General features: G+C 40.9%; 1 protein-coding gene across 3 annotated transcripts in view; it reads left to right on the forward strand.

Annotated features, from left to right (window-relative positions):
- ASTN1 (astrotactin 1) overlaps window positions 1-23,927 on the forward strand; it is a 314,886-nt gene that overhangs the window by 155,000 nt on the left and 135,959 nt on the right. For all 3 annotated transcript variants that reach the window (XM_054524823.2, XM_054524812.2, XM_024236699.3), the window contains exon 8: window positions 5,364-5,448. In XM_054524823.2, coding sequence (XP_054380798.1) covers window positions 5,364-5,448 — 85 coding nt within the window. The remainder of the gene's footprint in view (window positions 1-5,363; window positions 5,449-23,927) is intronic.

Genomic DNA, 23,927 nt, shown 5'->3' on the forward strand with positions numbered 1-23,927 from the left:
GAAAACTTACACACTAAGGAAGGAGAGAAAAGATAGACAGGCCAGGCGTGGCAGCTCACGCCTATAATCCCAGCACTTTGGGAGGCTAAGGGAGGCAGATTGCTTGAGCTCAGGAATTCAAGATCAGCCTGGACAACATGGCATAAACACCATCTCTAATAAAAATACAAAAAATTAAACAGGCATGGTGGTGCAACACCTGTAGTTCTAGCTACTTAGGAGGCTAAGGCAAAAGGATTGCCTGAGTCTGGGAGGTCGAGGCTGCAGTGAGCTGAGATTGCACCATTGCCCTCCAGCCAGAGTGGCAGAATGAGACCCTGTCTCAAATAAATAAATAAATAGAATAAAAAGAAAAGACAAAAATAGAAAGAAAAAGCATTGTTTTGCTCTCTCTTTATATCCTCCTTGTGCAATTTATAGACCTTTTAAAGATGTATCAGGAATCTATGGAAGAACTGGAGCTGGAGAATACTTGCTGATCTGTTTTTCATTCCAGCCTCCCTCTGTATTTCTATTCTAGCAACATGCTACCTGGGAGGGATGTAATGTACCTAGAGCACTCAGCCCAGTGCATGGGATATACTCAGCACTAGCAAATGTTCTTAAGATCATCAAGTGCCCAAAGGCTTTCCAATTTGAACTTGGATGCACTTGAGAAATGGTAGGCTGGTACCCCAAGGTATGCCTGCCATTCCCAATCTTCTGCTGAGCACTGTGACCTCTTCTAACAGTTCTCATTCTATAGCAATTTATGTTCCTGTCATTTGGCCGTCTGGTAATTCAGCATGCATGTGAGGTAGGTTCATTGCATTGACAATTTCAGAAAGCCTACTGTGTGCCCTTCCAGGTCAGGGGAGACTGGTGGGAAATACCTAGAAAAAAATGGTTTTCGGTAAAAATAAGGATAGGTGATGTTTGAGAGCTCACTGTGTGTCAAGCATTGTGCTTTACTTAGATTATGTAATTGGAGCTTCACTGTAACACTATGAAGTAGATGGCACTCTTATTCCCATTTTACAGAGTTGTTGACTTATCTGCCCAAGATCACTTACCTAGCTGGTAATGGTTAATGACCTAGCTGGACTTCAAACTCAGGCTGCCTGACTCAGAACTCACACTCCTGACCATTATTCAAACCTGTCCCCACTGCTCAAGCTGCAGGGAAGGAACTAAGGCAGAAGGCTTAGAATTGTTTCACTTCTATGTGGCTGCAGCAGAGCCTCAGCCCCCTGATGCTTTGCTGTTAGCCCCCTTTGCCAACTGCACCCTGACATTCTCTCCCACACGTCCCCAGGTTTGTAACCCCAGGTGTGCCTCTGGTTAAGTGGGGTTAATGGCAAAACACTAGGGCTGCATGGCTTAATGCTCCCTGGATCCAGCCAGAGGCTGACTTTCCCTGCACTTTGCAAGGGTTTTTTGTTATGGTTGTATGTTTGTTTGATTGTTTTGGTTTTGTCTTTTTGATGGAGACACAGACTACCTGGTTTCAGTGACCGTTTTCTTTCCTCTCTCCCTGGCCTTTGTTCTGCCATATGGACAGCTGTGGAGGCTTCACACACCTGCTTTATTTCACAGTCCCCATCAATCCTGGCCACAGACCCCTTATTGCCCTTTTCAAGATATGCAGCTTTTATGGTTCTGCAAGGAGCATAGGCTTCTCAGCTAAGTTAAGTTTTAATCTTTATCCAAGATGTTCACTGAAATCTCTTCTGTCCCAGGTCTTTCCATAGGCCAGACCCAACCATGTGGAAATGTGTAAACCTGTTGAGGGGCATTCGACCCACTTCCCAGACTCAAACCAGCTGCCCTCTCCTTTGCTTGCTCTGAACCGCTGCCTCTCTCTCTAACCTTCCCTGTTTTTGTTTGTTTGTTGGTTGGTTGGTTGGTTGGTTGGTTGGTTGGTTTGGATTTTTACCTAATTTGTCAGGGTAGCTCAGTCCCGATTTTGTTCCTGATACCTGAATTGCCGACACATGCTACACTCCGTTCTGTGACTCCATTAAAGCACCTTCCTTTAGGATGTTCTTTTGGCACACTTCCCTCTGACTCCCTTCCCAGAGTTGCTTGGGGCTATTTGACCCTGGACTTGCCTCCTTTCTGATGTCTCCACTGGGAAGGGAGACCAAACAATTAGATACTACCCAAGTCAGATATCTTACAAAGATTTCCCTTTTTAGAAGGAGCATACCCAATTTTATTTCATAAAAGCCAACCCCTACCTGAAGCATAGAAGCGGCTGAGGGCATTTGGCCTTGATCTGCATTTTTCTCATGGAGAACTTATGGTGAGCCCAGCCATGTCTGAGGACCCCTAGCTTCAAGGTTTTTCTTTAATCTTTGAATGAGATTTGTGCCTCAGTCCTTCAGCTGTAGAATGGGAAGTGACCAAAAGCACTGTCCATCATCCAAGGTACCCCGAGGCGTCTACTGTCAGGGTTCTAAGCACAGATCAAGTGCAGCTGTCTCCAGACCCTGCACCAACTACCTTTAAGGGCCTCTTCTTTTTGGCAGTATGGTTGCCTGAGTGCTCCTGCAGGGCACACTCTATCTGGCTGGGCTCTCCTCCGTACCATGACATGTCTCTCCGTTGGAGTCCTATGTACACCACCATGGAGTCGGCGCCTCATGCGTTCCCACCATCTGTCACAGCAGATGCGGAGACTGTAACACTTCTAGCTTAGGAGGGCATCCAACACCCTTGTGGGGTCTTTAAAATTCACAGCTAACAGTCGGAGCCTGTGCTTTCACTAAACCCCTCTTAAAGTCAAGATTTAGCAGTTGGTTGCCATAGCAACTTCCCCCATCAAGTCTGAAATCCTTTCGTTGGAGATGGCCAAACTGGTTTTGTGGAGGAATACAGATGAGGAATGCTTGGTGGGTTCCAGAAATGAGGATCCTGTGAGAGGCAAATTTTGGAGATCCCCAAAATCTAGCATGATGTGTTTGAAAATTTCTGTGTTTCTTGGACTTTGGGCTGCGTCTGCCATTATGTGGAGGAAAGCTTTTATTGGTTGTCGGCAGTATGTCCCCACATTGTAATGAGTGACGGAAGCCTCATAAGGAGATAATGACTACGAAGGCAATTTGAGAAGGTAAATGTGCTATACAAATGGTAGGTAATGCCGTCATTAGGAAAATAAGGCTCGGCTTGAACTCCAAGTTGTTACTGGCATTTATTTTTACATGTTTTGTGGTAATTAGATATCAAATGTGGAAGAGAACTCCCATTTTTGTCAGTCCCTAATTCTAGGCAAGGCATCTAGCTGAGACCATTCTAAGAGTCAGAGTAATGGCTTTGACAAACTCCTAAGGTTACTTCCTGCTTCTAAATATGCTCATGGCTAATTGTCCACAGAAGGACAACCAGGAGAGTGTCTTTCCTGAAAGGAAAAGTATATTTGAGACCTTCACCTATTAATTGGCTTACATATCTGCATCTTGGGGGTGAGGTGTAAATATAGGGCAAATCTTTTAATTAATTTATTTTCTACTGCACAGTATATGTCAAAGACCTACTCATATAGGGGAAGACTAACCTCGTTCCTTGTTTCTGCCCTATGTATCTTACAGTCTAGCATCCATGCTTTCTTTGGAGTTGAGAAGGTGTGAAGCCTTCTCAATGAAGCCAGGCTCCTGGTACTCTCTTCTTTTGCCCTCCCCAGTAGTTGCCTTCTTTATGTTTCCTTTTATCAAATAAACAACCTTTATCCACAAATCTTATCATCAGCCATCTAATTTAAAGCTGTGTTTTTCTATTTTTGGCTCAGAGCTCCCTGACCATTTCTAGATATAGCTCAGTACCACTGAAGCCAATAAACTTGAACCCACTGTGAATCCAGCCCATGTAGAAGCCAGAATTCACCACGCAGGAGACAATGTCCTGATCAAATACTCCCTGTTTTTTGTTTTGTTTTGTTTTGTTTTTTACAAATGAAGAGGTTTTCACTCTACTTCTCAGCACATTGAGCTGAACGGCTGTGGGGGACAAAAATGGTGTGACCTGGTAGTGAGGCTCTGATGGACAGCCGCTTGCAGGTCAATCTTGAAACGAATGGCTAAGCTAAGATGCTAAAAAAAGCTCTTGCTCAGGCCCTATCCAATACCTTCCGCCTTAACTGTGAGACCCCTTCACTTCGTTTTTAGTGGGTTTTATCTTCAGAAAGAGAAAATAGCACTCAAAGCTATTATTCTATTTATATCATCTTAAAGTGTTTCTTTCTGGAGAGATAAAGAAATGGTATGCCCATCATTTCACTAGGACATGGCACCTTTGTTATTTACAAATTTTGGAAAGTCACACTTTGTTCTTTCACAAGGTATAAATTAAATAAGCAGACATTTAAATAGTAGGAACTAGTGTTGTAGTGTAACTGGCCTCAGTAGTTTGGGCTACATCTCATTGCATAAAGAATTATTAACATAATGAAGCAGCAACAATTTTCTTCAAAATCAGTAGTAATTAGAGCAATGATTTTTAATCTTTTGGGGATCTTGGATTTGCTTGTAAATCAGATGAATGTTATGCGACCCTACCTCAAAAAAATGCATATACGCACATATACAGTTTTGCATGAAATTCCAGAAGATTCGTGGGTCCCTTGGTATACTAATGGAATAACAAATTATAATGAAATGTAGTGATACCCTAAACAAATGTGGAATTGTAGATGATTCTTCTGGTGACCCACTCCCAGATAATTAATCATTTTTACTTAAAAGCTAAAACCCAGAGTTCTTTTAAAACCATAAGATGTAAGAGGCCTGCTGTGCATATAGTAGTTGTTCTATGAGCTAGCAGCCTGGCATGGTGGGAGAAAAAGGTCTGGAGTCAGACAGACATAGGCTCAAACATTAACTCTGTCACTTACAAGCTGTCTACAAGCCTTCAATTTTCTCAAGCCTGTTTTTCCCATTAGCATAACATAGCCAATAATACCTACTTTCCAAGATTCCTAGAAATATTTGGTGAAATAATTCACTTATGCAGTCTTTAAACATTATTATTCATCTACTATGTGCCTTGTAATATACTGGGCATTGAGAAAATAAAGATGAAAAAGTCCTTTTCCTCAAAGGATTGTTGGTCTTTGTGCTTACAGAGCATATATAATAGGTGCTTTCTGAATACTAGATTCCTCTTCTATGAAAAGTATCACACACTGGAGAATGGAGAGATTGGTTGCAGTATTCATTTATGTGAGTGGTGGAGAGGGGAGTATATGACATAATGGAACTTACTGTCTCATTCATGCTAATATCAGAGTAAGAGTTTACCCTGACTATTTCATGTTAATTTTTACAAACACAGACATGTTAATCAATTCCTTCATGTTTCTCTTTCTTCCTCCTTACCCTGCTTCTAAGGGGAATGCCTCTGCTATGAAGGCTACATGAAGGATCCAGTACATAAGCACCTTTGCATTCGGAACGAATGGGGGACAAACCAGGGGTAAGTGAGGGCATGACGACTTAGCTGGTTCCCACATATCACTGCTCCTTACACAGACATGACGTGGAGCAACTGCATGGAGAGGAATAGAGCTAAAGGGTGGCTATATTCTGAACAGCAAATGGGTAAAAATGTCACTATGCCTTTCCATATTTATACCATTCCAGTGACGTCCATATCATCTTTTTCTCCATTTACAAGCCTCTGACTCGCAGCCCTGCAGCTTCCAGCTGGGATCTGAAAATCAAGCTGTCCCTCTCTTCCTTTTCACACCACCACCAGCCATGAGGATTCCACAGGCAGAATTTAGCTGATGATTTTGTTGGAGACACATGAAGCCACAGAGACTCCAATGTAGCTCTCCCAGAGCCTGATGAGCTTTGCAATACTGACATGAGTGGAAATTTGTTTTCACCAGGACTGTCAGCAGGGGTGACATACAGAGACTCAGGAAGTACTCTGTATTGAATAAAAGAGTATTTTTGCCTGATCCCCAATTACCATTTCTCAATGAGACTTTTGTTTTCCCCTAGACACACACGAGTGGGACAAAGTAGTTATCTCATGTATTCCTTTTTTGTTTTTATTTTTTACATTTTGGAATGTTTTATTGGGATAAAAAATATATAACATACAATGTGTCATTTAACCATTTTTAAGTACACAATTCAGTGGCATTAAGTAAATTCACATTATGCAAGCATCCCACTATTCACTTTCTATTGCCTTTTTTTTTTTAATTGAGACATTGTCTTGCTTTGTTGCCCAGGCTGGAGTGTAGTGGCATGATCATAGCTCACAGTAACATCCAACTCCTGGCCTCAAGCCATCCTCCCACCTCAGCCTTTCAAAGTGCTGGGATTACTGGCATGAGCCACTGTGCCCTGCCCTCTATTACTTTTTCAAAGCAACTTTCTAGTTTCCTTTAGAGGTTGAGAGTTTATTTTCTGCATTGGCTGGGTCCTGAAGGAGGGTGGGAGGAGAAGGGGATCAATAAATGCAAACTAATAATAGCAATCAATGGAACAGGAAAAACTAGAAAGAGATCAAGGCAAAAGGCATCTCAGAATGGTTGCTTGGATTGCAAATTAGATATGTGTTTGCAGCTTGACAGGTGGAAAAAAGAAACCAATGTCATTTCAGACATTGCCATGGAGGACTCACATCCCTGAGGTCAATGATCTGCCCCTTCCATGTGATTCTGATGAGACCAAACCTAGAATATTGAATGTAGTTCTGGACTCTCAAAGCAATAAATATGGTGACAAATGGGTGAGCATTTGGAGAAGAGCAATAAAAATGATTGAAGAGCCCAAGGGAGTGATTTATGATAAAGGGATAGAAGAACTCAACTCTGAGAACTTAGCCAGCTGATGACTAAGTCAAGGCATGATAGATGCCCATAGATGTTAGGAGAGGGCAAATGTTCTGGAACGGGTTGAAGTTGAGGGATAAGGACAAGAGAAAATGAAGTTAGGGAAAGGAAATCTGAGTCACAGGTCAGAAAACTTGGGGAAGTCAAAAAGCCATGAAATTTTTCTGTTCGTGAAAATGAAGGATTGCTCAGTTTTGGCAGAATTTGAGATCATATCACAGAGAGAGCCCACAAAATTTAGAGGAAGGTGTTTGTAGAAGGGCAGCTACATATGAGGCAGCCTGTTATTGAAAGATTGGGGAGAAGGGCAGAAGGTTTGGCTGATAGATGTGCAGTGGGATATGAATGACTAATACCGCTGGCTATTTACATTCTATGGAGTCCCCTTACCATCTTCGCCTCTGAAATGTTTGCATAGTTTCTGGGTATCCAAAATTTTAGCTAATGGGATGGCTAAGAATCGCAGTGGACTGTGGTTCTTACTGATTAAAATAGTGTAAAAAGTGATGGATAACCAATGTCTGTCTCTTAGCTGCTGACTTGCTGCTGGAGAAAACAATGACAAAATATTTCACTTCTGCCCTGAGTGATCCAGGCTGGCTCGCTGTAGTGATTGGATTTGGTGGTTAATCACTCAAGCCTCCACATCCCTAGCCTTGTAGACAGATCATGTGAGGATGGGCCTGACTTCACTTGATAATTGCATAAGCCTTCATCATTCCCTCTGGTTGTATGTAGAGACAGTCTTAGGATGTAGACAAGAGTCTCAGGGGAAATGGTTGAGGTCCCAGCATAAGTGTCATTTAAAACAAGACAGGCTAAAGCAGTGAGTTATAGACTGACAGAAACATTAGCCCCAGGAAATAGACAAGAAGACCTAATCTGTCATTTCCATCTTTAATTTCCATTATTCTATGATCATCACTGTCTATGAGGTCTCATTTTGGACACTAATAAAATAATGGAGCAACTGTTAGGAGGAGGAAAAATGTGACTACCTTGAGGATAATGGAACCAGGAGTGATAAGCAGTGTGAGTTTATATGTACACAGTATTAAAAAAGCGCCAGACAAATGACTGTATTTTTCCTCATAAAATGACAAGGTAAGTGAAAAGTGTAAGATGCCATACATCTTGATTTAAATCAGGGATCCGATGCCATGTTTCTTTAAATGATTCTCACAAAATTAATCGAAATTGGTTTGAACATGAAGACTGTCACTCGAATTGAAAACTGTCTGACAGATTGCCAACTAATGATACATATTGGGGTGTTATGGAAAAGTCAATGGTATGTCTGATTTTCCTGAATATTTTATTTAATTCTCCTGAAGTGGAGGTAAGCAGCCCATGTGTGAATGTTTTTCACTTCATATTCTTGTTGCATACATTAAAATAGCTGAACATTCCTTTGAAGTAGAACAACCAAATCCTAGGCCAAATAGTTAAACAAATTCTTTAATGAAATATCAAGGTCAATGTACCAGGAGAAAAGTAGCAATAAGCCTTTATGACTTTCAGACAAGGAAGAAAATTGATCAAGGACAATAATATAAGTTACAAATTGATTTTTTTTTTGAGGCAGAGGAGTGGCACCTGCAACTTTACCCAGCCTCTGCCTCCTTCTAGTTACCTGGTCCTGAATGTGCATGTGTGTGTGTGTTTGTGTGTGCGCACACATGTGTGTGCACGTGTGTATGCACGTGTGTGGTGTATGTGTGTGTGCATGCATGTGTGTGGTGTGTGTGTGTGAGTGATGCCTGTGCATTATGTGTGCACATGTGGTGTATGTGTGATTGTATGGAGGGGGTGTGTATGTGTGTGTGTGTGTGTGTGAGAGAGTATGTGCATGACAGGAAGCCAGTTTGTTTATAGTAATTCTCTCACCACTCCATCTTTTATTCTCCCACTCATTTGTGTTTTCAACAGAGATTCACCCCATTACCTATTGTGGTCCAGTGTATGCTAGGTTGTTATTTATAGAAGAAGATGTGGTTCCTGCTCTGGAAGAACTAACAGTCTACGTAGATAGTTGAAAGAGTAACAAGTAATTGCAATGAAATCTAAGACTTATTAAAATAAAGATGTGAGCAAAAGTCTGTGGGATTGAAATTTAAGGGGTGACTTATGTGAGGTCAAAGAGTATGGAATAGAGTTTCATGGAGAATTTGGATGGCGAACTGTTCTACTTGCCAGATAACAAAGGTCATTCTAAGCAAAGGGAACCAGCATGCAGAAAGGTATGGAGACATGAGAAACATGTTTTTTTCAGGAATGGTAAACAAAAAGTTCAATGTAGCATAAGAATTCACTTTACAGAGAGAGGGTAACAGGCTGGTAAGGTGGCAAAAGACTAGATAGCAAAGAGGTCTTGTTTGCTAAGGCTGTGGACATTAAAGCTCCCATACTAGACCCGCTAGCAGGAGGGAGGGAGACGTTCCAGGTGTACTCTCACTACACTTTACTTTTTTGGGACCTTCCATATTAAATTTAAATGATCCTAAAAAGCAAAGAAACAAACACGAAACCTCTTGGGGTTAGCTAGACTTTTATTTATCTGGATTATCTCAGTAAAACATATTCCTAAAATTATCCTGTAGATAAAAGTCAAGACCAAACAACCAAGAATGGCAGAGAATTGGAGACCATATGCAGAAAGCATGTGAATTGAGAAGGCTGCAATCATTTCCTGGTGACTCCAGTTCTACCACAATTGCTCAGGGAGAAATGAGGCAGGTTGAAACATTTGTGTGTTGGTCTTAGTGGTGAAGCTAGTCACTTCAACTCAGCCAGGTGACAGGGTCCAGATGGCAGATTACAAGATCATTGAATTCAGTGCACAAGAAGGTCCTATTCACTAAGAGTAAAAATAGCTTCAGAAAGATTTAAACAAAGTCACAGATGACAGATTTCTAATGGGTTATTAAAAGAACGTGGAATGTTTGAGGTTACAGCCTTGGTCTTTGAGGTTGGCAACAAAATCAATCATTCTCTGCCACAACATCCCTTGTGACCCTGCTGCCAGGCACAGGACCCAGGGTGGACACGTCTTACCCCTGCACAGTGGCTTACCTTGTCTTCTGTCTCCCCTGTATGAATTCACTGAATAACTCCTTGGCCTGCCATCCCTGTGGCTGCATAGACACAGCCGGGGACTATTAAAGTCTGTGTTTGATATTTGTTTGCTAGGACAACAAGGACAAATTGGAAAATTTTCACAGAAGAGAATTGAAAACAATAAACGAGGGTGGAGGAGGCAAGAGAGATTGATTTACATGAAAATATTAGAGGAGGAAAAACAGATTTATGTAGCTACTTTGGAAATGATTACGAAAGACTATAATCATGTTTTTTTGTTAAATTAAAAGTACACCCAAGGGCCTCTAGATACAATTTTCAGAAGATTACAATTAGGTTAAATTCATGCATGTGAAGATTCCCAGTAAATAATAGCCTGATTTCTTATTCTGGCATCTCAGATACAGAGGGCAACACCAAGGAGATTCCCCACTACAGAGATACAAAATATCACTAGATTTCAATGCTGAAGGATGGAGACACAGCGATCATTCATGAGATGGGAAGTGACCTGCTGTGGAAAATGAACAGGTGTTTCTCCAAGGTGTTAGAAGCTGTTGTCAGGAACGGTCCTGCTCATCAGAGTACTTCTTCCTTACACTGCCTGCTCTGGAGGCAATGCACTTACCATGACATGCCAAGTAGGTGCACACAGGCACACACACATTCACTCACTCATACATGGCCCACGCTGCCTTAATATGTCATTCTCATTGTCCCAGGTGCATACTGTCTCCCCTTCTATTTCTGCAACTTCTTCCTACTTCTCACCCACTCAGGAGTGACTGCTTAGGGATTCTATATCTTTATAAGAGCAAATGTCCCAAACCATAGGAGCCAGTTCCCACTTGAAGCCAAGAATGAGGACTGTGTTCATCATGACTGGCCTCAGGTCCTCTGTCTTGCTCAAAACATGTCCTTGACAGGAGGTGTTTTTATTTCGTCCTGCCTGAAGGATGTCATTCTTAACAGTTCCTTAGAGACCACTAAAAGGACGAAGGCCACATCTGGTGGAGAGGATACCTTTGCCTCTGAGTTCTAGGATTGAGGTGAGACCAACCTTCACTAATTATTCAGAAAGATCCAAAATCAATCCTGCCTTCTCCTGTCCACCTAAAACTGAGCAAGAACCTCCTCTCAGCTGTCATCAAAGTGTAAATGCTTAGACCATCTTAGGGCAGCAACTGGCATGTTGAGCTGTAGCTGTGATTCCAAGCCCAGGTCTTAGGCCATGTCTTGTTTCTTTGACCAGCCCAAAGTCTTTTCCGAGGTGACTCAGGTGGGGTCAGACAGTCTGCTGGGACATAGGAAATTTCTGACTCTTTGTCTATTTCTAGCTCATCATCTGGCCGTTACTTCTCCCACCCCTTTGCTGGTTTCCATGTCACTGCTGTCCCGTTCACCTTCATCTAACCCCTCAAACAAGATTTGCTGGCCAGACTGTGGCTGCTTCTTTATCTCTGGGTGCCCTCGTTTCCTGCCCTCCAGCCCAGACTTCATTGTCTGTGCCCAGCTTCTGTCATTGCTTTGCCATCCACAAATGGGATTATCTTCCCATTAGCTCACTTTTAATTCTTCTTCCTCTCTCTCTCTTTCTCTCTCATCATTATCACTTATTGCTAATAAGGGTTTCCAGCATATTCATTCAGCAGTTTATTATATTCATCCTCCTCCTTCTCCTCTTCCTCCTCCTCCTCCTTCTTCTTCTCTTCCTCCTCCTTCTTCTTTCTCTCTCTTCCTCCTCCTTCTTCTTTCTCTCTCTTCCTCCCTCTCTTGCTCTTCCTCTCCCTCTCTCTCTTCTTCTCCCTCTTCCTATCTCCCTCTCTCTTCCTATCTCCCTCTCTCTCTTCCTATCTCCCTCTCTCTCTTCCTATCTCCCTCTCTCTCTTCCTCTCCATCTCTCTCTCTCTTCCTCTCCCTCTCCCTCTTCCTCTCTATCTTCCTCTCCACCACCCCTCTTCCTCTCCTCTCTCTCTCTCTTCCCCTTTTTCTCTCTCTCACCTGTATCTTCTCCTTTTCCCCTAGGAGTCAATGAAAATGCGACTACCTTTTCTCTTACGTTTTTCTGTGTCCAACAGACCAAAGGGGCTCTTGGAATTAAACCTAAAGTTCTGTTTCTTCTCTCTAGAGGTGCCCTGTTGAAACCTGATTCTAGCAGAAACATTGTCCCTTAAAAGGAAAAAAACAAAAAAAACCCTTCCTTGGGTGAGCAGGCAGGAACTGAGTGCTTGAAAGTAAATCTCCATCTACCAGGATTTCCTCCACAGACTTAACAGAATCGTCCCCTCCAGTTGGCTTGGGAAACTCTGCACCTCCTTCTCAGGGATTTTCTCAAGTGAAAACATATAACTTGACCGATTTTTCACAAAACCCTTGTGGTCAGTCAGCTGAATACAGTGATACACTGTTCTTTGTAGAGGACATCAGGCTAAGAGGACATCTCTCCAGCAATGGAGGGCTAAAACCAAACACATGCTTGCTAAGACAAGCCAACTCTGAGAGAAAGGGCACATCTGTCCAGATGGGTACTTTTTTCTAATTTACACAAAGGCCTTTGATGAGCTAGTGCTGAACCTGTGGTCATTTTGAGTGATGCCCTTTGCTACCCTCTTAGAGGCAATTGTAACCTTGGTTACTCAGGATGATAAAAGAACAAAATGTGCCCTAATGAGTGACTCCTGCATGCCGGTTCATAGAGCAGCTACCTAAGTATCTTCCGATTTCAGACGTCTACCCCCAGAGATCTAAATTTCACAAGTCTGGGAGACAGCCCAGAATCTGTACATTTGACAAGCTCCCCCAGATGTTTCTGAAGCACAGCCAGACTTAAGAACACTTCTTAAGCAAGACATGGAGTCTCCAGACACCTCGAGAAGGCATCCTTTTATCAGTGAACTAACTTTTTCCAAGGAAAATAAGAATGAGCTTGTAGACAAGTGGCTGAGGGCAGCTTTAAAGATCCTTGCATTTTATCAATTTTTTTTTTTGAGACAGAATTTCACTCTTGTTGCCCAGGCTGGAGTGCAATGGTGCGATCTTGGCTCACCGCAACCTCCACCTCCCAGGTTCAAGGGATTCCCCTGCCTCAGCCTCCTGAGTAGCTGAGATTACAGGCATGTGCCACCACGCCCAGCTCATTTTGTATTTTTAGTAGAGACAGGGTTTCTCCATGTTGGTCAGGCTGGTCTCAAACTCCCGACCTCAGGCGATCTGCCCACCTCAGCCTCCCAAAGTGGCTGCGATTACAAGCACGAGCCACCACACCTGGCACATTTTATTAATTGGGAAAGGGAGAGCCAGAGAGGTGAAGTAACTTGCCCAAGGTCACTTAGCTGGTAGTCAAGCTTCATAGTAACTGCTGGGTGTTGGAGACAAGTCAGTTGGTTAAATAAAGATTTAAAAGAGAGAGCAATGTGAAGAGCATATAATACTCTGAAAGTCAGGGATCAGCTGTAGATGGGAGGTGGACAGTCTACGGTTGACAGCCTGCTTCTCTGCATCCCGCTCTCCCAAGACTGAGGTATCCATCTTCATCCCACCTCCTCCCTGTAGTGACAAGAGTCCACCTACAGTGCTGCCTACCCCCAGAGGAGGGGGGAGGCTCTGTCAGCTGTTGTCTCTGACTAGTCCAGTCACGGCACCAAGAGACTTATTTTAAACAGTGCCAGAGGCAGGAACACTCATATTTCCTCCAACATGTCCACCAGGGTGAAAAAAAATCAACCTCAATTTACCCTCTCATCTGCTCAAGAATGGAAGATAAATTGTTTCAATTTTATAGAAATGAATGTTTTATGTCTTGTCTATGCTTTCCAGATAGTATCCTGCATTTATATATTCTACTGCATGCATGGGCATTCCACTAGGAATGCTCCCTAGACTTTCACCTTGGGTTTCAGTCTAAAAATACTAGGTTTCAGAGTGCTGTTATTTTTCCTGGCTTTGGAGATTTTGGCTATTTATCTTTTTTTTTTTAATCAATAGAAAAAAATACATTCATTATCCCATGTGTAGAGAAAACTACCATTACCATTTTGGCATGTTTCTTCCCAATTTCTGTTTCTATACATCAAATGCTTGCTTTTTGCTACCCCCCACCTCGATTCTGTATATCTTTTTGTTCTCTCTCATAATTTAACAATGAGCATGTATTATTTTATAATCACAAAATAGGGTAACATATAAAGAAAGAAGCATTAAAAGTATCTTTGTGATACATTATTTTTCTCAAAACTTTTTCCTTGAGGATGTTATTCTTAATGCCTAAGTTAAAACCTTCAATTTTAAGCTATTTTTAGAGGAAAGAAGACAGCAGCACAGGGCCTAGCATTCAGGTCAAACTTCTTTAATATAAACATCTCTGTAAGTCTGTGTATAATAAGAGGTTGTAGGAACACCATCTAGCATCCTGCACATTCAACACCATGTTTAATGCATTACAACTTCAATGTCACTGAACACTTGGAATAATCCCTCACATAATGCTAATTAATTGCTGTCATTAGGCAGGGCATGGTGGCTCACGCTTGTAATCCCAGCACTTTGGGAGGTCAAGGCGAGTGGAACACCTGATGTCAGGAGTTCGAGACTAGCCTGGTCAACATGGTGAAACCCCATCTCTACCAAAAATACAGAAAATTAGCTGGGCGTGGTGGCGGGTGCCATGGTGGCAGGCACCTGTAATCCCAGCACTCACACACACATACACACCATGGAACACTACTATATACACATACACATTTTATATATATATGTATACACATTATATATGAATATGTATTTTATATATATAAAACATTTTCTTTATTCACTCATCAGTTGATGAGCACTTAGATTAATTCCATATCTTTGCAATTGTGAATTGTGCTATGATAAACATATACATGCAGTTGTCTTTTTGATATAGTGACTACTTTTCCTTTGGATAGATACCCGATAGTGGGATTGCTGGATCAAATGTTAGGTCTACTTTTAATTCTTTGATAAATTTCCATGCTGCTTTCCATAGAGGTTGTTATAATTTACATTCCCACTGGCAGTGTATAAGCATTCCTTTTTCACCACATCCATGCCAACATCTGTTGTTTTTTGACTTTTTAATAATGGCCATTCTGGTTGGAGTAAAATGGTATCTCATTTTTTAATTTACATTTCCCTGATGATTAATAATGTTGAGCATTTTTTCATGTTTGTTTGGCCTTTTGTATTTTTTTTAGATATGTCAATTCATGTCCTTTGCCTACTTTTTAATGGGATTTTTTTTCTTGCTGATTTATATTAGTTCCTTGTAGATTTTGGATATTAGTCCTTTGCAGATGCATGTTTTGCAAATATTTTCTCCCATTCTGTAGGTTGTCTGTTTACTCTTGATTATGAAATAAAATGGTTGTTTCTTTTGCTGTGCAGAAGCTTTTTAGTTTAGTTAGGTACCATTGATTTGTTTTTGGTTTTGTTGCATTTACTTTTGGGGTCTTAGTCATAAATTATTTGCCTAGGCCAATGTCCAGATGGTTTTCTCTGGGTTTTCTGCTAGAATTTTTATGGTTTCAGATCTTAGATTTAAGCCTTTAATCCATCTTAAGTTAATTTTTATGTATGGTGAGGGATAGGGATCCCGTTTAATTCCTCTGCAAGTGGCTATCCAGCTTTCCCAGCACCATTTGTTGAATAGGGTATCCTTTCCTTGGTTTTTGTTGTTGTATGTTTTGTCAAAGATCATATGGTTGTAAGTATTTGGCTTTATTTCTAGGTTCTCTATTCTGTTCCTTTGGTCTGTATATTTACTTTTATACCAGTACCATGCTATTTTGGTTATGATAGTCTTGTATAATTTGAGATCAGGTAATATGATGCATCAAGATTTGTTGTTTTTACTTAGGATTGCTTTGGCTGTTCAGGCTTTTGTTGTTGTTGTTGTTCCATATGAATTTTAGAATTGTTTTTTCTAATTCTGTGAAAAAAGATCTTGATATTTTGATAGAATTTCATTGAATCTGTAGGTTGCTTTGGGCAGTATGGTCATTTTCATGATACTGGTTCTTCCAATTGATGAGCATGGGAGGTATTCCCATTTGCATGTGTCATGTATGATTTCTTTTAGCAGTGTTTTGTAGAGTTCTCCCTGTAGAGATCTTTCACCTCCTTGGTTAAGTATTTTCCTAGGTTTTTTTTTTTTTTTTTTTGTAGCTATTGTAAAAGAGATTGAGTTCTTGATTTTATTCTCAGCTGGGTCATTGTTGGTTTATAGCAGTGTCAATAATTTGTATACATTGATTGTGTAACCTAGACTTTACTGAATTTGTTTATCAAATCTAGGACTCTTGGAGGAAGTTTTAGGGTTTTCTAGGTATAAGATAATGTCATCAGCAAACAGAGAGAGTTTGACTTCTTCTTTTCCAATTAATTTGGATGCCCTTTTTTTCTTTGTCTTGCCAGATTGCTCTGGATAGGACTTCTAATACTATGTTGAACAGAAGTGGGGAAAGTGGGAATACTTGTCTTGTTCCAGTTCTTAGGCATAATGCTTTCAACTTTTCCCTTTTCAGTTTGATGTTGGCTGTTGGTTTTCCTTTCTTTTCTTTTCTTTTCTTTCTTTCTTTTTTTTTTAGACAGAGTCTTGCTCTTGTTGCCCAGGCTGGAGTGCAGTGGGGCGATCTCGGCTCACTGCAACCTCTGCCTCCCAAGTTCAAGCGATTCTCCTGCCTCAGCTTCCCGAGTAGCTGGGAGTACAGGTGCCTGCCACCATGCCCAGCTAATTTTTTGTATTTTTAGTAGAGACAGGGTTTCACCATGTTGGTCAGGCTGGTCTCAAACTTCCGACTTCAGGTAATCCTCCTGCCTCGGCCTCCCAAGGTGCTGGGATTATAGGTGTGAGCCACTGCACCTGGCCTGGCTGTGGGTTTTCATATATGGCTTTTATTGCTTTGAGCTATGTTCCTTCTATGCCTATTTTGTTCAGAGTTTTTATCATAAAGAGTTGCTGAATTTTATCAAATTTTTTTCTGCATCTATTGAGATGCTTATATGGCTTTTGTTTTTAAATGCTGTTTATGGGATGAATCACATTTATTGACTTGCATATGTTGAACCATTTCTGTATCCCTAGGATGAAACTCATTCGACTATGGTGATTTTTTTTTTAATGTGTTGTTGGATTTGGTTTGCTAGTATTTTGTTGGGGTTTTTGCATCTATATTCAGTAAGGATATTGGTCTGTAGTTTTTGTGTGTGTGTTATGTCCTTTCCTGGCTTTGGCATCAAGGTGATACTGGCTTCATAGAATGAGTTAGAGAGGATTCTCGCCTTCTCAGTCTTTTGGAATAGTTTCAGTAGAATTGGTACCAATTCTACTTTGCATATTTGGTAGAATTTGGCTGTGAATATGTTTGCATCTGCCCCTGGGCTTTTTTTTGTTTGTTTTGGCCATTTTTTTTATTACCGATTAATCTCACTGCTTATTATTGGTCTGTTCAGGGTTTCTATTCCTTCTTGATTCAAGCTAAAGGAGTTGTATGTCTTCAGGAATCTATTTCCTCTAGATTTTCTAGTTTGTGTGAATAGAGGTCAAACTGGATACTTTAAAAAAGGTGAGTAGTTATATTTATTTCACCTACAATTTCTGCGAAAACAATGCTAATAAAAATAATATTAAGGTTTATTCTTCCTATGCCAGTACAATGGATTCTTGTTCAAACACTCATACTATAATCATTTTTCCTAAATTTTAAACTTATGTAATTTCAAAAATTAAGAGCAAACATTTTGCCACTGTGTGTTTTCTACTTTATCTATTTTTTTTACAAAAGGAATGCATGTGATAAAAAAATCTAGAAAAAAACAAAACAGCAAAAAGAAGAAAATCCAAGCCACCCAAAGTACCATCCCCTAGAGAGTGCTCATACTTTTGGTTTTATTTGTTTAGATATAATACTTTTGTTAACAAAATAACATTGTATTATCTGTCTCTTGATTTGTTCATATGTGTGAGTGTGTATATATATAAAATATATAATATATATATATACATATATATATTATATATATATATAATGAGAAAGGCACGTTTTATTATTTAAGGGTCAGTAGTACATTGACCAGAATCACAGTTAGTGAACAGAACAGTCTGATGCCAATATCTAGGCTTTTTTCGTTAAACCACAATGAACTTCAACAATTGGGGTTACTTTTTCCTTCCTTTATGGCCCTTCTCAACAAGTTTATTAACCTTTCTGTGTGGTTTTCCACACTGAGACTAGCATTGTTATTTTGAAGAAATAATAGGCAACACCAGACTTTCCAATTGGGGTTGGCCTTTAGATTTAAGACTCTTGGATGTCAGAGGGTCCCTAGACTTCTGTGAGTCTGTAAATAGTTGTTTAAGGCCCTAATACTGCATTAACTCAATTAGCACTATAGGTGAAATTCTCTCATGGGGCTGTCCAGACCACAGTTCTAAGCATGGTCTTCCATTCTGACATAGAACAGAGACTCACTTGTGTATAACCGCATAAGAAGGCTGACTTTGAAAGGAGTAAGTGCTCACCATTGTTGGATGGTCGCAAGTGGAAACATATTCTACACTAAGAAAAACCTATGAGGAGTTGAATTAACATCAATGCCAGTGAACCATTGTACTTTGCATGCCTGGTATTATAGCACCCCCTACACTCTGCCCTGCAGGTGTGGGAGTAACCACCTATTTCATCCTATTCAAGAGATTGCGTACACCTCACTTCTAAGAGGGTTAATGTTCACCTGCTCACATTTGTATCTTTAAGAGAGGCAGCAGAACATAATGGGAAGAACACAACCATGGAATCAGATGGACTTGGATTCAAATCTCATTTCGCCTTCTTAAAAGCCCTGTGTTTTTGGCTAGCCTCATAACCTTTATGAGCCTTATTTCTTAAAAATGAGAATAATACTATCTACTTCATAGACTTGTTATAAAGATTATTTTAAAAACCTAAATAAGATGAGTTGTGCTCAATAGTATTACATGAAGTATGTAGGTACTCAATAAGTGATGGCCTGTTCACATTGATGATGCTTTGCATTGGTCACAGCCTCATTTGTGTTCTTTGAACTTTCACCAAATGATGTCAACCTTCATGTCAATTTGGCAGTTGAGTTTAGAGTAACCTACTTCTAGAATGTAAATTCCATGAAGGCAGAAACAATGTCTCTTATGTAAAATTGCACTGTCATACCTTAATACACTGTCTGGAACATAGTGGATGTTCCAGAAGTACTTGCTAAATAAAAAAAGAAATTTGTTTTTCTTCCCATGGTCTTTCATAAGCAACACCTAAGAATAATAGTAGCTACCACCTTTCAAGTATTACCAAGTCTGGGGGTGGTTTGGGCAGAACATCCACAGACCTCTGTTTTCTAAACCTAATTGGATCTTTAGATTCTCTCACGGAGTGGTGAATCACCTCCCTAATTTCAGGAAGTAAGAGTAGGAATACCAGCTGAATCGCTGACAATTCTAGACACACAGAGGTGGAAGCCCACCTCAAGGTCATAATATCCAATCTGCCACCCAGTGTAGAAATCCCTCCTACGGCCATTTCATCAGATGGCTGCCCAACCACTGTTTGAACACTCTTGGTAATGTGGGCTACATTATTTGAAGAGGCAACTCATTCCATCATTGTAATGCAGATTCTTAGATAGTTCTTTAGGCTGAGCAAAAATATGTTTTCGTATAACTTTCATTTGTTTGGTCAGCTCCGTCCTTTAGAGCAATAAAGAATATGCTGATATCCTACTTCTACACTCAGGACTGCTGGCATATATAGTACCTTTGTGTGCATTAGAAAAATATACTTATCTACTGTAAAGTGTGGGATAGATGTCTGTGAGCAAATAGGACCACTATATACAGGCTAGCTACATGTTAATGTCTCACATAATTGTGTACAGGATGATGTCTCTACTGGCTCTTATCTTCTAAATAGAGCTTGTTCCTTCAACTATTCTTTAGATTATAAGTTTTATGAGTCTCTAAAAGATCCTACTAGCTGTCTTTTGCATGTCCCTAGTTTGTCATTATGCCTTTTAGACTATGTTGCCAAGGACTGTTCAAATCACTGTGTAAAATATGGCATGCCTGTTTCTTCCCCTGTATTTTCTATTAGTGAATTCTAAGCTAAGCTTGTGCTAGGATCTTTAAGAGAAAAGTCATGGTGTGTGCTTATAGTAAGTTTGTGGTCAATTAAAGATCTTTTCCGCAGGAACTGTTGTCAAAAAGGCAAAGTGTATTCAAGACTGAAGTCAACTGTCTTCTTAACCTAAGTATAGGTCTTATATAAAATCATATTAAATTTTAGCTTTATCCCATTGAAATCTTTTGAATCTTGACTTTGTGATCCCATGCATTAGCTATCCCTTCTTTATGTAATTTGCCATTTTAATTAACATACATTCGTATTACTCCATTCTCTTGCTGCTGTGAAGAAATACCTGAGCATGAGTAATTTATACAAAAAAGAGGTTTAATTGACTCACAGTTCCACATGGCTGGGGAGGCCTCAGGAATCTTACAAACATGGTGGATGGCACCTCATCACAGAGGCAGGCAAGAGAATAAGTGCCAGCAGGGGAAATGCCAGACACTTATAAAACCATCAAATCTTGTGAGAACCCACTCACTATCATGAGAACAATATGGGGAAAATGTCCCCATGATTCAATTACCTCCCACCGGGTCCCTCTCCACACTGATGTGTGTATTTTGGGAACTACAAGATGACATTTGGGTGAGGACGCAGCCAAACCATATCACCTTCAGTCACCTTCTCAAAGTCACTGACAAAATTGTTAAAGAAAGCAAGATCAAGCCCTGCTTCACTTAGAGATCTTCTTGAAGGTTGAACTTAACCCCTTACTCAAAACTTCTTGGCTATGCTTGTTCAATTCCACATGCATTCATCAAATATATTGATGATCATTGAACATATTTCCATCTAGTCCATCTCAAAGATTTCATCCTGTCTGGACCAGAAGGGGCATTTAATACATTTTCTAAACCAGTGAGTGCATACTTTTCTAAAAATCAAAGATGACGTCAGTGCCAACCTGGAGAAGTCTCCATAAATGGCCATGGCCCTAGCTTGGGATTTTGTCTTGTTAGTGAATCGATTGTAGCTCCTAGACATCTTTGGATTCTTTATTGTTTTAAAGAATTGATCCATCCTCTTTCTCTGGAGAATGCAAAGCTGTTGAGATTTTGCCTCCGCAGTCTCCATGTGTCTCTTAGGCCTTGTCTTTCTCTAAGCCATGTAGTTTTATGTTATTTAGAGTCTTGCTTTAAAAGGAGTTCTGATGGCAGGACCCTCAGTGGTTTTTTATTTGATAAGTGAAGGTGAAGATAATAATAATGGGTAATAATTTACTGTTTACTCTGTGCCCAGCACACTTCTAAGAGTTCTATATATTTTAATCTAACCACAACTATGTGAGGCTATCCCCTCTTTATAGGTAGGAAACTGAGGCACAAGGAAGTTTGGTACCTTGCCCAAAGGTTACACCCATAGAAAGTGGCATCATTTGAGATTCAAGCCTAGGCATTCTGACTGGAGTCCATGCACTAAAACCCTCACAGTGCTGCCTGGCACAGAGGGCAGTACACTCTGTAGATAAGCAGCTTTGTGGGTGACAAGAGGCCCCCATTTTATGTCTTGCTCTCCCTCTCACATCCTCCTTTGAAATGCGGGGTAATGTGAATCAGACAGCTGAGCTTGCTGTGTGCACAGCGGTCGGGTGGGTGAAGTTCCCACTCCAGGATTGCCCTCCACCTGGTGTTCTGATTTTTCTTCTTTGAGAGGTTGTGTAATGATCTTCTCTCCACTGTCAGTCACTTAATGAGCTCCCCACCCCCACCTCCCCGCCCAGGTCCCAGGAGCTTTTGCCCTTGGAAAGAAGCCTGAAGATAAGTAGAGCTTACCCCAGAGGAATGAACTGGTTCAGGCATCAGTGAAGTCCATTTAGAAAAATATTTGGGGTGCCTCATGGTCTGTATAAGAGAAGGAGGGAGATGAATACACCATAAGCTTCTTTCATGAGTCAGACACTCTTCTGGGTGCTTTAAATTTGTTGCCTCATTTACATAATACTAGGTAATATTTATTGAGGGCTTTCCACGTGACAAGCATTATTTGTAAATGTTTTATGAGTATTCATATTATTTGCTCCTCAAATTTTACAGATGAGGAAGCTGTGGTACAGAGGGGTGCAGTAACTGGCTTGAGAGTCACAGTAGGAAGAGAAGGAGGTAGAGTGACCCTAATAGTCTGGCTCCAAATCCTGGCTCTCAACGTGATGTATGAAGACAAGTATGGCAACCATGTGAGCTGTTAGGATAGATTCCTTCTGGCACTCAAGACTCCTAGTGAGACAGACCCAGCATTTGTTTCAAAGCTGGATTGAACTGCTTGTTCTTGATCACACTTGCCTTTTACTTTACCCCCTCCCCACTTTTGCTCAGGTCATTTATTTCCCTCCAGTTCCTTCCCTTTAATACCCTACCTGTTTAATTCTGTTCATTCTCCAAGACCCAGCCCAAATACTTGCTCCGCCATAAAGCCTTTTCCAGCTCCCCAATTGGAAGCCCTCTCTTCCTCCTTTGGGGTGCCTCAGGCCTGTGACTATCTATAGTGGCAATCGCCCCAGTGTGCCTTGTCTTATTTCTATCCCTTGTCTTGACCTGTGCTAGACCATAACTTTGGAGCAGGGCTTATTTTTGAGTCTCATTCTCAAGTACATATAGTAGGTGCTCAATAAAAATAGAATAATTGCTACTGGTGAGATTTCTAGTGTCATGAGAAATGGACTCACAGGGAAGGTGATTGTTTACATTAGGGACAAGAACGAGGGAATGTGTTGATGTCACTCACAACACATCACCTCCTCTGAGGATATCCTCTGTGTCAGACACCCTATTTGATCCTCACAATAGTCCTCTAGGGTCTTATCCATTTTTGAGATGCAAAGCTTGTATCTGAAGGGAACCAAGCCAGCAGAATATAAGGGTTAAAACTCTATAAGAAGACCACCTGGGTCCAAATCCTGGCTGTACCACTTACTAACTACTCACTTTGCTGGGGACAAATTACATAAGTTCTCTGTGCCTTAACATCCTCCCCTGTGAACTAGGGATCACAATAGTACCTGCTTCATTGGATTGCAGTGAGGAGTAAATGAAAGAATTATGGAAAGTGAGAGTGCCTGACTTGTGGAGGGTGCTTGGTAATACCAGGTGGCAATGGGATCAAATGATTCTGTAAGAATCAAGAAATTCAGCATCATGCATTATAACCCCTGTCAGGGAATTGGTTTTCAGGAGGGAAGTCCTGCATGCATTATTTAAAACCTTTCAGCTGACCACTGGCCAACAGTCCCTGGGCAGGCTGTTTTTTGTTTGAATTGGTTTGGTTTTAACTTTTCTCCTTTTCTCTGCCTGCATCAAATACACACTTCTGCTCTTCAAAAGCTTTGTGTCTCCCTTCCTCAAATTGCATTTTCCACGGGGCAGGGGAGGGTGTTGTTGGACACACTAACCTGAACTCCAGCCTCTTGCCTAATTACACTGCAGTCAGATTTTCCATGGAAGCCCCTAGCATGGCAGGATGCCCTCTTTGAAGTCATTAGTCTTCACAGCAGGGAGAGCACATCATCAAAGACTCTGTTTCCCAGCAACCCCTGCTGTGCCCTGGTGCACCAGAGGATTGCAGAGGGAGGGAGAGGCGAGCCTACACGTGTATTAAGTCTGCTGTTCTCTCCTCTGGCCCTGAACTGCAATTCCTTTGAACTGAAGCCCAGAGAGAGGGCTGGTGATGCTATCGCAAAACCTCTACCCATTCTTTCAGTCTTTAACCAATTTAGCAATTAAACTTCCTAGGGCCAGCAGTACAGAATGTAGGGCATAGTGAGGTTACAGTTGGTAATCTAAGGCGCCATGGGATGGGGGTTGGGAAGGGAAATAAACTGCCTGGGAAGATCTGGATACTGAGAATATACTTGA

This window comes from Pongo abelii, chromosome 1 (assembly GCF_028885655.2).
Source record: "Pongo abelii isolate AG06213 chromosome 1, NHGRI_mPonAbe1-v2.0_pri, whole genome shotgun sequence".
Classification (NCBI taxonomy): domain Eukaryota; kingdom Metazoa; phylum Chordata; class Mammalia; order Primates; family Hominidae; genus Pongo; species Pongo abelii.